The 17992-nt window shown below is 39.0% G+C and overlaps 1 protein-coding gene across 2 annotated transcripts; it reads left to right on the top strand.

Moving 5' to 3' along the window:
- Positions 1–241: 241 nt before the first annotated feature.
- LOC130391398 (uncharacterized) lies at positions 242–16947 on the top strand. Of its 2 annotated transcripts, XM_056601520.1 has the most exons (8): positions 242–877; positions 6711–8226; positions 8867–8935; positions 9606–9674; positions 10338–10475; positions 10565–10726; positions 10842–10955; positions 15232–15463. In XM_056601520.1, the coding sequence occupies exons 2-8, from the start codon at positions 8107–8109 to the stop codon at positions 15271–15273; spliced, it is 714 nt and encodes a 237-aa protein (XP_056457495.1). In that variant the 5' UTR covers positions 242–877; positions 6711–8106; the 3' UTR covers positions 15274–15463. The 2 variants fall into 2 exon arrangements, 1 of the variants encoding a protein (XP_056457495.1); XR_008896888.1 differs by lacking the exon at positions 242–877 and adding exons at positions 15584–15655; positions 15795–16947 and having other exon boundaries at positions 6117–6779; positions 7417–8226; positions 8867–15324.
- Positions 16948–17992: the final 1045 nt, after the last annotated feature.

Genomic DNA, 17992 nt, shown 5'->3' with positions numbered 1-17992 from the left:
CGTTTGAGTGATGGCATTATTCAGCTGCAATTTTGGTCCCCTCTGTCACTTGCTACTGTTTTTGTTGTGATGGTAGTAATATGTGGTATTTCTGGATTGCGTTATAATATTTTCCTGCATGGGCCCCACCAGAGTTTCCAAACCAAAATCGCCACTGTTCCTGTGTTTCGCTACGATCAAGTATCGTAGCGAAATACAGTTTCTGTCGTGTTTTATCTGGCATTTTGTAAATGAAACGGAAACCGGAACGAAACCGGAACCGGAATTGATTGAAATGATTGTAGTCTTTTCGCTTGGTTCTAGCCATACTGTTGATACGGAGAACCGAGAAAAAAGACTACAACCAATACTTTCATATACATCCGTTTCCGGTTTTTGTCCAAATACTCGCGAGAGGACTAATATTAAAACGATATCCTCCAGAATGTTGATAAAATGCAGTTGCTTGATGGAATTGTCCCAGGATTAACCAAGGATTCAGGTTATTGTTAGTTATGAAGACTCAGTTTTAACCCGTAGGCCTACATGTCTTGAAAATTAGCAACAGCCAACTGGCTACACAGCACATTCACGTCATACTGGTTATAATCTCAGTAAATAGAAATACTTCACAACACATCAGTTAGGCCTAGAGACTAATAATGCAAAGGGCTGCTACATTGTTCATAGTTGTTTATCCTATCAAAGAGAGACTGTTATAGTATGTCTGCAATGTGATTGCCCATATGTGCAGTGATTCATTTTTTTAATGGTTTTCACAGAGCCATAATGCGAAGAAGGAAGCCAAGAATCCGGCCTGTTGATGATGCAACATCACACATTCTTTCTTCGGGAGATAAGCAGGGGCTTACTCAAAATGTCATTGATGATTACAAAGGTTTGTTGGGTACTTTCGAGTGGCAGCATGTTACTCCCAAAACATTTCTTAGTACTTTAAATACCTACAGTGTAGAATAAAATTATGCAACGACTACATTTCAGAAATGGTAAAAATGCTTGTGCTTCTAACAACATTTGTTAAAGCCATTTATTGGTCAATCAACATAAATGTGTCAAGATAAACTAAAGTTCTCCACATTTACACACCTCAACACATACATTGCTTGTTACATCATTTATATCCAGTTTGAACCTCTGTATCATTAAAAAGGCTAGGGGTGTAGCGATTCACCGATACAAATCGGTACCCGGTTGGATTAACACAGATGCAACTACATCAATACGTGGGCCCTAGACAAATGAATCTGTCTATGCACCGAATGCACGTTGCGATCGGTTGAGTGAAGCTTTAGCCTGATGTCAAGATAGCATTGTCAACTCATTTCATTCCGTATCCATACGGATCCGAAAAATGGAATTTAAGGAAGCGGGCGGATCCGTGTGTGTGTTTGTGTATGTTTACACTCGCGTCTCTGCTCGCAACCTGCATCTCGCGAGCAGGGAACAACCAGAGTTGTGAGTGCACGAAAAACAGCCATACAATATGTCCAAAAACAGTGAAGTGATTTTCAGTGCACCAGCGAATCTGAAATCAAACGGGTGGTGGTCCTCTGGGTCCACCACCCGGAGGGGAATATTTACAAAAGCTTCTCTATTTTCTTAATTGTGTAGAACAGCGATCAAATCGATAAATAAACAAATAAATAGAAGACATGTAGTTCTAAATTTATAAATGTGTCTTCCATATTTCCCCCATGCCATTAAGAAATACATATAAAGAAGGCAATGGCTTTTTTATAGAAGGCTTATTTTAATGAATAGAAAATGAATGCGTTAACGTTAAATTAATATTAACTGTATCTATCAGATTGATTCATATCTCATCAAATCGCAACAGATCGTTAGAACATTGAATCGAATCCCATCAAATCGTTCCATATTAAATTGTATCGTCCCTGAATCATATCGTAGCACATATCTTTTCTTACAAAGGCGAGATGCACACCACTAGCTGGTAGGCATCTACTGATACAGCTTGTTGTCCATCATCCATTGCTTAATTTACATGCCGTGGTCATGGTGTATGTGAAATTAAGACGGTGCAATTATTCCAATTTATATGCATCTTTGTATTCATAGGACGGGGAGTGTTTGCTACCAAGAGATTTGAAAAAGGGGATTTTGTCGTGGAGTACAGGGGTGAAATAATCTCTTTCGAAGAATGCCAGTCAAAAAAGTACTCCACTACAGAGAGTACATATCTTTATGATTTGAATGGAAGAATCATAGATGGTGGTAAGCAGCAGATTTATTTTCGAAGATTTCAAATATCTTATTAAAAGAGTAAAAAAGGACTGGAGTAATTAAAGTAGAAGTTTAATGTGTTGTATTCCCTCCTTTTAGCATTGATGCATCCAGAGAAGATGGGTCACTTGGACGATTAGCGAATGACGACCACAAATCACCAAACTGTGTCATGAAAAAAGTTACTGTAAATGACTGAGTACATTTGTGCCTGTTTGCTCTGAGAAACATAGAACCAGGAACTGAAATTGTCTACAACTATGGGGACTCAAAAAATGTAACAAGGTCTGACATGGGGAAAAACAGAATTGCTATTGTGACCAATATATGCAGTAACAATAGAGATTGGGTTTTTTAAAATGTCTGTCTTTACTATGATCAATTGGCCGCTCCTTACATATAATCAGGGCTGTAGTGGAGGCTAAACGCAAGTAAACGCCGTTTACGCACCTCTGGAATTTAGGAAATAGCGTTTACGCACCTCTAAATAGCGTTTACGCACCTCAAAGTTCCCTGTGACTTGTATTCTGCCGTTGGAATAATCGGAAATAAATTTGGTATAATTTTAATACAACTAAGACAAAGTTTCATTTAGTTGAACAAATAAACGCTGTAATCTGAATCATTTTCATCTGCGCTGTAGGCCTATACTATTATGGTCTTTGACCCTCCAATCAGTGCCTTGCGGCTGCGGCGTCGACACCAATCAGGATCCAGGAAAATATGTAAACAGGAAGTATGTAAACACATGGCCCTATGCGTTGTGGATGATCATGCCTACCTACCGGTCATTAATTAGCCATGAACATTAGGCGATTTTTGAAGAGACCTTCGAGTGCTCCCACTCCAACGGATGCCCGAAAAAGGGCTCAAGTACAAAGTAAGACTGAAGATGATCAATTCACATGAGTTGTTTTGTGATTTATAAATTAATTTTACTTGACGAACTATTAAATGACTACGAGCATTCAGATTGGCCAATGCGTAGTCATGATGCGTTTGTGCTGCGGTTGCGGATGAAATAATAGCCCATCCGTGCATCTCTAGTTGGCAGTGTAATTGGCTGTTTAACAGGTGTTCTCAGTGCCTGGCTATCGCCAGACCAAGTTCAATCGTTCGATTGCACGTTGTAGCAGGGCAAATTTAATTAGAATTTGAACGCGGAAAGGGGCGAGGGATACCTAGCCTAGTGTTCTCAGCCCCACAAATCTTAAATTCAACATCATTTTTTCAGGCAGTGATGGGACAGGCAATGGTGCAGAGAGCACAGGGAGAAAAGAAACACCAGGAGGTCAAATAGAGAGAGAAGATAGAGTGAGGAGGCTGGTGAGAGAACAAAACCATGACAGTGGAGAGGGGGAAAGAGGAGGAAATGAAAGAAGACCAACAGAGAATGAGGGAACAGAGAAAGGGGAGACAGAAAAAGATGAACTAGAGGGAGGAGTTGAAGAAACAGGTAGTACGAGAGAAGTAAGAGAAGAAACAGGGACAGGAGAGATGGAGAGTGGAGAATCTGAATTAGAATCTGAAGTAGAGGGAGACACAGAGAAAGAAGAATTTGAGACTGAAGACACAGTGAGAGGAGAAATAGAGAGCAGATGCCACCCACATATCTGGACAGAAAAACAACACACACAGTTAATTTTTTTTACACATGGCTTATTGTCAATGGTGAATATCTTGGATGCAAAATTTGCAAAAAAATTAAAGGCCTTGGAGTGTTTAAAGAAACAGGAATGTGTCTCTCAAATGAATGGGCAGCAACTAACGTCACATACAGTCGCAATGGTGATCACCAATATCAGCTGTCATGCTTGAGAAGCAAAATTTACAAACACACAACATCAAAGAGCCACAAGGCAGCCAATGACATAGTTAACACAAAACACACAATAGATGTTTCCATACAAAAACAAGTGGAGAGTGAAGCACAGAAGACAGCCTCACTGTTTCGAACAGCATACTTCATGGCAAAGAAGAACAGGCCTTTCACAGACTACCAAGATCTTGTGGTGCTCCAGCAAGAAAATGGTCTTGACATGGGTATCACTCTTCATTCCAGATATACTGCAAAAAATATAATAGACCACACAACTGATGAAATGAGAAAGAAAGTTCTGAATCACATAGTAGCTGAAGACCAAAGGTTTAGTGTTTTGATTGACGAATCCACAACTCTAAGCAAGAAATCAGCCCTGGTTGTTTATTTAAAATCCATTATAAGTGGAGTACCCAGGGTAATATTTCTTGATTTGGTGGAGCTGGAAAGCCAGTCGGCTGAGGATATAACTAAGAGTTTACTACAGTGCCTCCAGACTTGGGGAATGAATGAAGATTTCATCAAAGAAAATTTCATTGCGTTTGCCAGTGATGGAGCAAGTGCCATGCTGGGCAGGAAGTCAGGGGTAGCTGCACGTCTACAACTCCTGTATCCACAACTCATTGTGTGGCACTGCCTAAACCATAGGCTGGAACTGGCTGTTGGAGACACAGTCAAGCATACTAGCAATGTCAATCATTTCAAGTCTTTTTTAGACAAAATTTACACACCGTACCACAGGTCACCAAAAAACTGCCGGGAACTGGCTGAGCATGCAAAACAACTTGAAGTAAATCTGCAAAAGATTGGGAGGGTCCTTGATGTCAGATGGGCAGCCAGCAGTTTCAGAACTGTGAAAGCTGTATGGAATTCCTACAAAGCCCTGCATCACCACTTCAATGCTGCTTCATTGGATGTCACAAGAGATGAAAATGACAAGGCCATGTACAGGGGTCTTATGACCAAAATGGAGCAAGAGGAATTCCTATGTGATCTAGCCCTCATGTATGACACATTAGAGGAGATCTCCCACCTCTCTCTAAACTTGCAAGAAAGAGGAATGACCCTCACAAGAGCAGACACATTAATGAGACGAACAATTCGTATGGTTTCATCAATGATTACCTGTCCAGGTGATAGAAGGCAGGAAGCCCTTCAAGCTGCAGAAAAACACGAGTTCAACGGAATTCAACTAAGAACCACCCCGAGGGCAAGGCAGATTAACTCATCAGAGTTCCTTCACTCACTCATGGAGAACCTGGAGGAGAGATTGTTCACTACAGGTTCATCTAGGCAACAGAGTGTGTCAGCTGAAAACAAAGCCCAGTACAGTGAATTACTGGACCACTTTAAAGTTATTTTCCCAGCAAACTGGCCTGTTCCCCTAGAGGAACCGTATGGGGAATCCAAGGTGAAACAACTTGCCCAAAGGTTCAGACTTGATGGAAGAAAAATTCTTGAAGGCTATATTTCAAGGATAACTCCAGCTTCATCCCAGAAAACCTTGCACCACTCATCAATATCCACCATCTCATTCCAGTCAGCACTGCTGAGTGTGAGAGGGGGTTCAGCTTAATGAACATAATAGTGTGCCCCCTGAGATGCAGTCTGCACATGGTCACAGTGTCGTCCTTGATGTTCATTCAATTGAATGGCCCACCACTAACAAAGTTCGATCCAACACTGTATGCGAAGTCCTGGCTGGTGAAGCACAGGGGAGCCATGGACCCCAGAACACGCCCCTGCAAGGCAGGACCTGACGTAGAAGACAAGGAGGCCCTCTGGGCACTACTGTGAATAGCATCCTACTAATACACACACATACACACATGCCATATATAGATAGTTCTTAATATACACACTTTTCTTTACTGTTGACATTTTTTGTCTTTGTTTTGTTTTTGTTTTTCTTGCTGTTGTTGTTGTTGTTTTTCTTGCTGTTCCTGTTTGTTATCTTTGTTGTTCATTATGTAAAATAAAAAATATATATTAAAAAAAAAAGAAATTTGAATAAATTGAATAAACTACAAACGCATTCATTGACTGTCATTGATTGATTTAATTTGACTTTAATTGATAACATAATGGAATATAGCCAGGCTAGCCTTACAGAGTCGCAACACTTTGCGTTGTGTCGAGGTCGGTCTGATCACAAAATTCATAGTTTACCCACCTCTAATTTGACCACTACAGCCCTGCATATAATGTCAGGTTGGGACCTATAAAAGCCCTTGCCATTTGCTTACATTTGTTATATGATTGTGATATTCATTTGTAAATTAATCCACAATTGTGATAACTCATCTTTGGAAATGCTTGTCAGTTTCCAAACTGTTATTGCATGCACACTTTTACATATTATTAGGCATTGTAAGTCTGAATAATTGAATCAAACGTATTACCAATTGGCAGCCGCTAACAGTATGTTCGGATACTTGTTGGAAGTCATGGTCATCCTCTTGGGATTATTATTTGCTGTTTGGCAATGCTTTTCCTTTATGGTACTTGAGTATCTATTAATATCTTTCAGTTTTTGCTGTCTAATTTATTAATTTCCTTTGAGCAAAGGTTTAACCTTTATCACCTCTCTGCATTCATGCGTAACACCTGCTCTAAATGTTTCTACTTTTTTATCTTTTGTTTACAGGAGAACCTTGAGAATGCCAATGTTGTGTCAGACAAAGCCAAGCTGTTCCCTGATCATGTTACTACTCAGGTAATTTAATGTTATACAATCTATAGTTACTCTCCATTTTATGTGGCATATTTTCTAGCATGTTTGCCAAGTAAGGATGCAACTAATATTCCACCTCTGAAACATCCTGTCAATCATTTAGTAGTAGAGTTCACCTGACCGCACACCTTTCGAGCCTAACCCTCTGGATATCTTTTTAACACATTCATTTACCCTCATGGGGTCCATTCAATTAGATGGTTACATTTTTGTTGTTGAAGCTCACATCACACACACTTGTTTCCGTTCTTGACATAGTGGGGCCCTCCCGTTTTGATTATATTTGAGGTGATTTTAAATACCTTTAGAAATGCTTGTCAGTTTCCAAACTGATGTTATTGAATGCACACTTTTACACATTATTAGGCATTGTCAGTCTAGATACTTGAATCAAACGTATTACCAATTGGCAGCCTCTAACAGGTTGTTGGGAGACTTGTTGGTAGTCATGTTTATCCTCTTGGGATTATTATTTGCTGTTTTGGCAATGCTTTTCCTTTATGGTACTTGAGTATCTATTAATATCTTTCAGTTTTCTCTGTCTAATTTATTAAATTCCTTTGAGCAAAGTTCTGACCTTTTTCTCATCTCTGCATTCATGCGTAACACCTGTGTACAGGAGAACCTTGAGAATGCCAACGTTGGGTCAGATGAACCCAAGCTGTTCCCTGATCATGTTACTACTCAGGTAATTGAATATTATAGAACCTGTAGTTACTCTCCATTTTATGTGGTATCTTTTCTAGCATGTTTGCCAAGTAAGGATGCAACTAATATTCCACCTCAGAAACATCCTGTCCATCATTTAGTAGTAGAGTTCACCTGACCGCACACCTTTCTAGCCTAACCCTCTGGATATCTTATAACCCATTCATTTACCCTTATGGGGTCCATTCAATTTGATGGTTCAATTTTTGTTGTTGAAATTCACATCACACACACACACACTTGTTTCCAGTCTTGACATAGTAGGGCCCTCCCGTTTTGATTATATTTGAGGTGATTTTAAATACCTTTAGAAATGCTTGTCAGTTTCCAAACTGATGTTATTACATGCACACTTTTACACATTATTAGGCATTGTAAGTCTGAATACTTGAATCAAACGTATTACCAATTGGCAGCCTCTAACAGGTTGTTGGGAGACTTGTTGGAAATCATGGTCATCCTCTTGGGATTATTATTTGCTGTTTTGGCAATGCTTTTCCTTTATGGTACTTAAGTATCTATTAATATCTTTCAGTTTTCGCTGTCTAATTTATTAATTTCCTTTGAGCAAAGTTTTGACCTTTTTCACATCCCTGCATTCATGCGTAACACCTGCTCTAAATGTTTCTACTTTTTTATCTTTTGTTTACAGGAGAACCTTGAGAATGCCAACGTTGGGTCAGATGAACCCAAGCTGTTCCCTGATCATGTTACTACTCAGGTAATTGAATATTATAGAACCTGTAGTTACTCTCCATTTTATGTGGTATCTTTTCTAGCATGTTTGCCAAGTAAGGATGCAACTAATATTCCACCTCAGAAACATCCTGTCCATCATTTAGTAGTAGAGTTCACCTGACCGCACACCTTTCTAGCCTAACCCTCTGGATATCTTATAACACATTAATTTACCCTTATGGGGTCCATTCAATTTGATGGTTCAATTTTTGTTGTTGAAATTCACATCACACACACACACTTGTTTCCAGTCTTGACATAGTGGGGCCCTCCCGTTTTGATTATATTTGAGGTGATTTTAAATACCTTTAGAAATGCTTGTCAGTTTCCAAACTGATGTTATTGAATGCACACTTTTACACATTATTAGGCATTGTCAGTCTAGATACTTGAATCAAACGTATTACCAATTGGCAGCCTCTAACAGGTTGTTGGGAGACTTGTTGGTAGTCATGGTCATCCTCTTGGGATTATTATTTGCTGTTTTGGCAATGCTTTTCCTTTATGGTACTTGAGTATCTATTAATATCTTTCAGTTTTCGCTGTTTAATTTATTAAATTCCTTTGAGCAAAGTTCTGACCTTTTTCTCATCTCTGCATTCATGCGTAACACCTGTGTACAGGAGAACCTTGAGAATGCCAACGTTGGGTCAGATGAACCCAAGCTGTTTCCTGATCATGTTACTACTCAGGTAATTGAATATTATAGAACCTGTAGTTACTCTCCATTTTATGTGGTATCTTTTCTAGCATGTTTGCCAAGTAAGGATGCAACTAATATTCCACCTCAGAAACATCCTGTCCATCATTTAGTAGTAGAGTTCACCTGACCGCACACCTTTCTAGCCTAACCCTCTGGATATCTTATAACACATTCATTTACCCTTATGGGGTCCATTCAATTTGATGGTTCAATTTTTGTTGTTGAAATTCACATCACACACACACACTTGTTTCCAGTCTTGACATAGTGGGGCCCTCCCGTTTTGATTATATTTGAGGTGATTTTAAATACCTTTAGAAATGCTTGTCAGTTTCCAAACTGATGTTATTACATGCACACTTTTACACATTATTAGGCATTGTAAGTCTGAATACTTGAATCAAACGTATTACCAATTGGCAGCCTCTAACAGGTTGTTAGGAGTCTTGTTGGAAGTCATGGTCATCCTCTTGGGATTATTATTTGCTGTTTTGGCAATGCTTTTCCTTTATGGTACTTAAGTATCTATTAATATCTTTCAGTTTTCGCTGTCTAATTTATTAATTTCCTTTGAGCAAAGTTTTGACCTTTTTCACATCTCTGTATTCATGCGTAACACCTGCTCTAAATGTTTCTACTTTTTTATCTTTTGTGTACAGGAGAACCTTGAGAATGCCAATGTTGGGTCAGATAAACCCAAGCTGTTCCCTGATCATGTTACTACTCAGGTAATTGAATGTTATAGAACCTGTAGTTACTCTCCATTGTATGTAATATATTTTCTAGCATGTTTGCCAAGTAAGAAAGCAACTAATATTCCACCTCTAAAAAAAAACCTGTCAATCATTTAGTAGCAGAGTTCACCTGACTGCACACCTTTCTAGCCTAACCCTCTGGATATCTTTTGAACACTTTAATTTACCCTTATGGGGTCCATTCAATTAGATGGTTAAATTGTTGTTGTTGAAGCTGACATCACACACACACACTTGTTTCAAGTCTTGACATAGTGGGGCCCTCCCGTTTTGATTATATTTGAGGTGATTTTATTTACCTTTAGAAATGCTTGTCAGTTTTCAAACTGATGTCATTGCATGCACACTTTTACACATTATTAGGCATTGTAAGTCTGAATACTTGAATCCAACGTATTACCAATTGGCAGCCTCTAACAGGTTGTTGGGAGTTATAGCCATGCTCTTGGGATTATTATTTGCTGTTTTGGCAATGTTTTTCCTTAATGGTACTTAACTATCTATTAATATCTTTCATTTTATGCTTTCTATTTGATTCAATTCATTTGAGCAATGTTTTTTTTGTTTTAGGTTTATATATCTTCATGGTTGACATAATAATGAAACGTATATTATTTTGTATTTAATCATATTTAGGTGTTTTCTGTCAGAGGAATTTCACTTGTGGATTATTCTGACTCTGATGAAACCAGTTCAGATTGTTGGAAAGACCAGCCTATGACTCCTCATATTGATGAAGTTAAGGAAAAGCTCAACGACACAAGAAAAATTCCGGTATGCCTCATTTTAAAGGAGAATAAAATGTTGATGGTCCACTTGTCTAAAACAAATTCTCTTGTGTTCCTCTCATTGTCATTTTAAAGATGGAAAGCGTTTCAGACCATTGGTCTCCTCTGCATGATTCCTGTGAAAGTGTAGTGGAGGAAAGTGAAGCCATTGAAGAATCCAGTGATGTCGACTCTTTCAAAGACAATTCCAAGGATGAGGATGTTGTTCCCAAACTGAGGAGGACCGAAAGCTCTCTGGTATGCCTCTGACATAGTTTATAAATAGCTATTTAAAAGACCATTTCCCCTGAAATTGATTCAAGAAATTATCAATAATCAATAACCATTGCATTATGCACTTCTCTTTTTGTAGAAAGAAGTACCTGATTTCTATAATAATATCTATGACACAAGTGATGACAGTGCCCCAGACTCCACTTTTAAGGCTGCACAGAGGCAGAGGCCAAGAAGAGCCTGTCGCCATCCAGTGAGATTCATTTTACATCATGTTACATCATGTTAATACTTAGTTTTGGGTAGTGGTAGAAAACACAATGTTCAGAGTTGGACTTGGAGTGCTAGATATTCTGATTATACAGGAATACATATGTGAAACTTATTGTCATGTTGATTTTAAGGCTACCTTTAAAGGTAAAAAGCCAAATATTTTTGTGTTGAATTTCGAAATTATTTTAGACAGTAAAACCCAGTATTGTGGGTGACTAATTTGTTTTAATAATTGTTTTCGTTTAAGATTCAGAAGAGTCTTCTAGAATCAGATGACTCTAGTGGAGACAGTGGTGAAGAGTATCTTCCAAATCCCAAAGATGAAGGAACAGATAGTGACAGAAGCTCAGAGTTATCTTTGGAAAGGAAAGAAATGAACAAAACTACTAAGGGCAGCTCCAGGTCGCCCAGCAAGGGCAGCTCCAAATCAAGCCAGAGCAGCTTCAAGTCTTTCAGCAAGAATGGCCTAAAATCATCAAGACAGGGCAGCTCCAGGTCTTCTTTTCAGAGCAGCTTACAGACATCCAAGCACAGCAAAGTGAAGTCGTCGAAGCAGAACAGGGTCATGTTTTCCAGTCAGAGAAGTTTTGCGTCTTCCAGAAAAAACAGCTTCAGATCTTCTAGTAATAGTCAGTCTGAGCAGTCTGAGGCCAGTCAGAGCCAATTTGAGTCCAGACACACCCAGTTCAGGTCCACTGAGAACAACAGAGGCTTTGAAATCAGTCATGAGTCCTCTCAAAGTGTTGATGATGACAAAGGTGATGTAAATGATGATGTGGTTCATACTAACAATGAAGTGAGTATTTCAGTACCCCTTGAAGAAGTCTTTGTTGAACCTGTTTTGAAGAAAGCGAGTGGAAAAATATGTTATAACAAGAAACATCACTGCTTGTTTTGCGGGCAAGAAGTTCAGAAAATGTCACGACACTTGCTGCGTAAACACAAGGATAATGTTGAAGTGGCCAAAGCATTTATCTTCCCAAAAAAATCCAAAGAGAGGCGACTACAACTTGATCATATCCGAAATAAGGGGAACTATGAGCATAACATGGAAGTTATGGAGAGCCAAAAAAGGAAAACTAATCCCATAAAAGCAACCAACGGAAAAAACTGAAGGAGCAGATTTCCTGCATTGTGTACACTGCTATGGTTTGTTTAAACGAAAAGCAATGTGGCGACATTTTAAGGTCTGCAAATTCCAACCTGAAACATCAAAACCTGGACGAAAAAGAGTCCAAGCTTTATGTGCATTCGCTGAAACTACTCAAACAAGATTTCCCAGTGGATATTGGACGCTTCTAAAAGGGATGAATCAAGACACAATTGCAATGGCTGTCAAGCAAGATAATTTCATTCTTGAGTTTGGTTACAGACTCTTCAAGAAGAATGGTAAAGCAAAGAGCCAACACCAGTACATTCGACAAAGACTGAGAGAGCTTGGCAGACTGGCACTGGAAACTAAAAAAAGTGCAACAGCGAAGACTATTAAAGATCTCATTAAACCGGAAATGTATGATCATTTGGTCACTGTGGCAAAATGCATTGCCGGATTTAGTGATGACACTATATCGATGTGCATCTATTGCTCGGAAACTTGGCCACACCTTGCATGGCTTTGCCATGTTTGTTAAATCTCAAGGATTGAAGATGAAGGAAGAAATTACTGTAAAAAATGCTGAGGAATTCATACAGCTATACCAAGATAGCTGGAAATATGACATAGGAAGCCAAGCCCTAACCCAGCTCAACCAGGCCAAATGGAATGCACCTCAACTGCTACCGCTAACACAAGATGTTCAAACCCTTCATTTTCACTTGTCTGTAGGGATGGGAATTGATAAGAATTTCACGATTCCGATTCTGCTTATCGATCCGATTCCTTATCGATTCTCTTATCGATTCTCATTGGGTGAGAAAATAAGTATAAATGTGTTTGTTTGCATTACATCTCTTTAATATCTGATCAGAAGTGCTTCTAGTATTAGGAAATTGTACATTTTCAAATCAATTGGTCTAGACGAAAAGATATATGTTTCGCTTTTTAAGCCCAAATGCCATCATTATGTGCCATACAACTAAAAACAAAGACTGAAAACAGCCAAGTAAGAGCTTGTGCCTTTTGGAATTCTAACAGTGCTCATTTGCATTCAACTTGTAACAAAATTAAACTGACATAAACAAAATGAAGCATTGATTAGACAGAGATTTATTAGATGGGCCTACCTAATAAACCGTTGGAACACACAAGACCGGAAACCATAGCAATGCCGGTAAACAAACCCCGAGAAGCCCAATCCCTATGAGAGCTCCCCACGCTACGGCCATCCGGAGGCGACAGAGCTGTTGGCCGTGATATTATATATACAATTATAATATAGTATATAATATATTATATACTATTATATATAGAGCTCCGGGAGTCGCAAACTGCAACAATCACTTTCTCCTCCATTCCGCGGTTCACCCGGACTGCACTGCACTGAGTTTGACGGCTGAACGCGGATTGGCTGTTACGTTACACATGTCACTCAGTTATCAAGCTGTTGAACGCTGATTGGCTGTCATCACGACAAAAACTTGTCATCGGTTTTCTCCCGCGAAAAACTCGCCCTTATACGCGTCTCTACGTTCACTTTGTATGGGATCTTGTCGCCCCGTCGCGTTTGGTGTGAACGCACAATGCGATTCTTCCTCGGCGGCGACATGTTTGCTGCGTTCTGAACCAAATCAAAGCAGCGTGTGTGTGACGTCACGACGCATTTGCCGCGACCGGAACCGATAAGCGGAATCGTTAAGCAGGCTTGCTAACGATTCCAAGGAATCGGTTGACTCGGAACCGGTTCTGAACAAGAACCGGTTCTCGATTCCCATCCCTACTTGTCTGAGAAACAGCAACAACTTTTGAATGCCCTAAAAGAAGAGACTTCGTCCTCAAACTGGAAAGACCTTGCTAAAGTGACATTGGCACAATTGATCATTTTTAACCGCCGTAGAGAAGGAGAGGTGTCAAGGACGCCGCTATCTGCATATTTGTTGATGGATGTATCTGAAACACATGAAGATATTAACTTGGCTCTCACACCACTTGAGCAGAAGCTCTGCAAACATTTTTCCAGGATGACCATAGTTGGAAAGAGAGGAAGAAAAGTTCCTCTTCTGCTCACCCCGATCATAAGGGAATCACTTGATCTACTGGTTGAAAAGCGAGAGGAGTGTGGGGTGCTGAATGAAAATGTGTTTTTATTTGCATTGCCTCAATCTGAAAACAGCCTCAGGGGTTACAGCTGCCTCAAAGAGTTAGTGGAAGATTGTGATGGTATCAACAATCCCACAGCATTAACCTCAACAAAACTCAGGAAACACATTGCAACCATGTCGACTGTCCTGAATTTACAAAATACCGAACTTGACCAGTTAGCAGATTTCCTTGGGCACAACATTGATGTCCACAGAAAGCACTACAGACTCCCAGAAGGCACTCTTCAAATAGCCAAAATTAGTAAAATTCTTCTGGCATTGGAACAAGGACGGCTAGGGGAATACAAAGGAAAAAATCGGGATGAAATTCATATTGATGTTAATGGTATTACACATGAATGGATTTGAATGCAACAATAATTATAATGTTCTGTATCAGTAAGAGGTTGATTTCAACAGTTATACATTTTATACCAAGTTGATTCATATTGTACCAATTACCTTTTTTGAAACCGTTGACTCACAAGATTGTCCCCAAGAGAACAGTGAAGGTATGTGTCAGCGATTGATTGATTGGTTTGGTTGTTGGTTGAATTATTTAATAATGACCACTGCATGCATTCTGTCTCATGCCCATGGGTGTCCCTGGTTACTAATGAACATCTTTTTCGAGTACACTAAGGCACAAGTACTATATAGTTACATACCCATATGTGCATCTTCAGGTATGCTGGAAGGAGTCAGAAGATGCAACTTTTTTGTCAGAAGGTACCACCACACTAAATGCCAGTAAGATGAGTTACAATTATGAGGACAGTTAGGCATGGAACTTTTCAGTGCGTGCAATGCATGCTTTGGTACAAGTTCCTTTCATTTTTTTGGTATTTGTGGCATAGTGGTGCATCGGTTTCCCCATGAAACAGTGAGAACAACTTTACACTGTTGGTAGAAGTGAGGTCTACATAAAGTATTGCAGTACATGTGTGTTTTTTCATATTTTGAGTCAATATGTCTGTCTGATCCATTTGTGCCATTTTTTATTTGTACCAAACTATCAGAAGTACAGGGATCAGAGGATGAGACTACATCAACCCTGCTAGAAGGTACCGCCTCTGTGAACTCCAAAAAGAAGAGATTGGCAAGAAAGAGAGGTAAAATTAGAAGACTAAAGCAGAATAATTTTTGGTATGCCCCATCCATTTTGAGAAGAGATGCAATATTATACATTTTAATACCTTAAATCAAAACATCTGAGTGCATCTGAATTAGTGCCAAAGTAACAAGAAAAACATGGAAATTATTCTAATCCAGACAACATTTGTAATGTTTCCTTTATTTTTCCTTAACATTTAACAGTTAACATTTCTGTATCATGTATTTGTGTAAACTACTATGTGTATACAACTACAGGAATATCAGAAGACGAAGCCACACCTCTCACAACATCCGGCACAAAGAAAAGCAAGCCGTCAAGAAAGAAAGGTGAGTTTACATTGAATTATGTAAATCTGACTTCATATGATTTATTGAAAAATTATATGATGTGATCAATCCTAGTGTTTATTTTACCATTAAGACTACGTTTTAAAATTCACTAACATTTTCTACTTTGCCAATTTAGGTACAAAACCTGCCATCAGAAGACCATGGACGCCAGAGGAGTGTGCAGCAATTAAGCGGCAATTGAGAAGGTTTTTAATAATGAATATGACACCGGGTAAGTCATATTGTGAAAAATGCCTTTCCGAAGAACCCGAGGCACTCAAAAACAGAAGTTATGAACAGAGAAAGAAATTGATGTAAGAAAAAATAGGAAAGGTTTTTCTCATCTCTTGGATTGTTGGATTGATGCAAAAGTCAGGTTTTATTACCATGCAAAATGGTAGAAATGTTCACAATACAGTTCACAAAGGTTCAACCTATGCCTGCCATCGGCATTCAAGCTATAGCTTAAAAAATGTTAAGTTGTTGCTGTTTGATTTCGATATTCATATTCACGTCATAAGAACTGAAACTACCGATGGCATTATGGTCTTTTTTTGTCACTGTACCATACCAAGTAATACTCAAAGATGAATTAAAGTGAGAAATGTGAGTAAACTCTGATTATTTAATTACTCATGGATAGAAATCAGACAAATGGGAGAGGGAGGTCGATGTTCAAGCTGGAAAGTTAAAAACAAAATCATGCCTTGCTAATGCCTAATCCTGCCCAGGAGGACAAACCAAAGATTTCTCTCGATGTTTGGTCATATTGTAAGTGGCACTTGTAGGCATGCTGTATAGGCTGTTTCCTTAAGCCTCTATGGTGGCTGGGGTGGGTATATTTGACCCCTGTGTTCAAGAAAGTGATGCAAATCCAGAAGCGTGTAGGGTTCAAACTCCAAAGGGGTTTATTGGGACAAAACTAAAATAAAAAATCGAAAGGTTATCTAGGAATAACAGAATAAAAGGTGGCAAAGATAACATGAATTCAGATTGAGCACTCCTTGGCTTATTGTTGAAAACTTTCCCTTACCTCTCCAGCCACACACCAAAGGTAACATCACCTGCTGAAGTAGAGGTGTCACAGTCCAACCACTAAGCAGAGTCATGCAGGTCTTCCACTACAGAAGAATCTTGACACTATATTTAAATACGGTAGCATTACATTGTAATCCAATAATTAGCTACTTTGGGCCCCATTATGTGGTAAGAATAAGAAATATCTGTGTTTGACCGTGGACCTTACAAGGTAGCAAAGTTAAAAACGGGGCCCCAATATGATGGTAAAAAACGTTTTCTTAAAAAGTTTACAATTTTGCTTAATTGAAGTGATAGTTCTGATCAGGATTTTTTGCTTATGTTGCCTGATTTTTTGTGTAGCTGTAGAAGCACTGGAAAGGGTGGACCCCATAATGGTGGTAGTGTTAGGTGGACCCCGAATAGTAGTAAATGTGAGTGTGTGTGTGTGTGTGAGAGTGTGTGAGAAGTGATGTAACGTTAAAATAAGTATGATTGTTTAGTGAACGTTAACATTATGACAATGTTTTCATCTGTCATTAGTGAAGCTGTAATGTTAACGTTAGCATGAGATTATCAGGTGATGACATTTTATGTGGCTCTGTTTTGGAAGAGGGGGAGGTGGAAGACAGCTTTGGTAGCATATGATTTTCCTGTAGGCATAGGGACCTGAGACTATTAAAATAATAATAATGATGATATTATTAATTAATAATAAATTAATTAATAATAAGTCAATGGTTGATAGTTGTGTGTTTTAGGCTGTTTTTTGTGTCGGGCTGTGTGGGTAACCAATGACTGTAGTAGTTATAAAACCATTTGATTAGCTGATGCCCTGAGTCACTGTTTTATGTGTCACTATTTTTCGTAAAGTTATAATAAAGAAATAAAGAAGTAAACCACAGAGTGAAGGAGAGAGGAGGAAAAGAGCAGGAGAATAGTGTGGAAAGGCAGAAATAAAGAAGTAAACAACAGAGTGAAGGAGAGAAGAGGAAAAGAGCAGGAGAATAGTGTGGAAAGGCAGAAATAAAGAAGTAAACAACAGAGTGAAGGAGAGAAGAGGGAAAGAGCAGGAGAATAGTGTGGAAAGGCAGAAATAAATAAGTAAACCCCAGAGGGAAGCTAAGGAGAGAAGAAAGAAGGGTGAAGAAAAGAAAAGCATTGAAGGAGAAGAGAACAGACGAGAGGAAAAAAGAGTAGAGGAGAAGATGGCTCTTTCAAAGAAGCGCAAATGCCATTTTACCGAAAGAATCCAGCAAGAATTCCCATTTATACGCCCCTGTCGCCCAGGCCAAGACTACACAGTGGTCCACTGCA

This window comes from Gadus chalcogrammus, chromosome 11 (genome assembly GCF_026213295.1).
Source record: "Gadus chalcogrammus isolate NIFS_2021 chromosome 11, NIFS_Gcha_1.0, whole genome shotgun sequence".
NCBI classification, from domain to species: domain Eukaryota; kingdom Metazoa; phylum Chordata; class Actinopteri; order Gadiformes; family Gadidae; genus Gadus; species Gadus chalcogrammus.
This window is presented reverse-complemented; position numbering and strand designations above follow the sequence as displayed.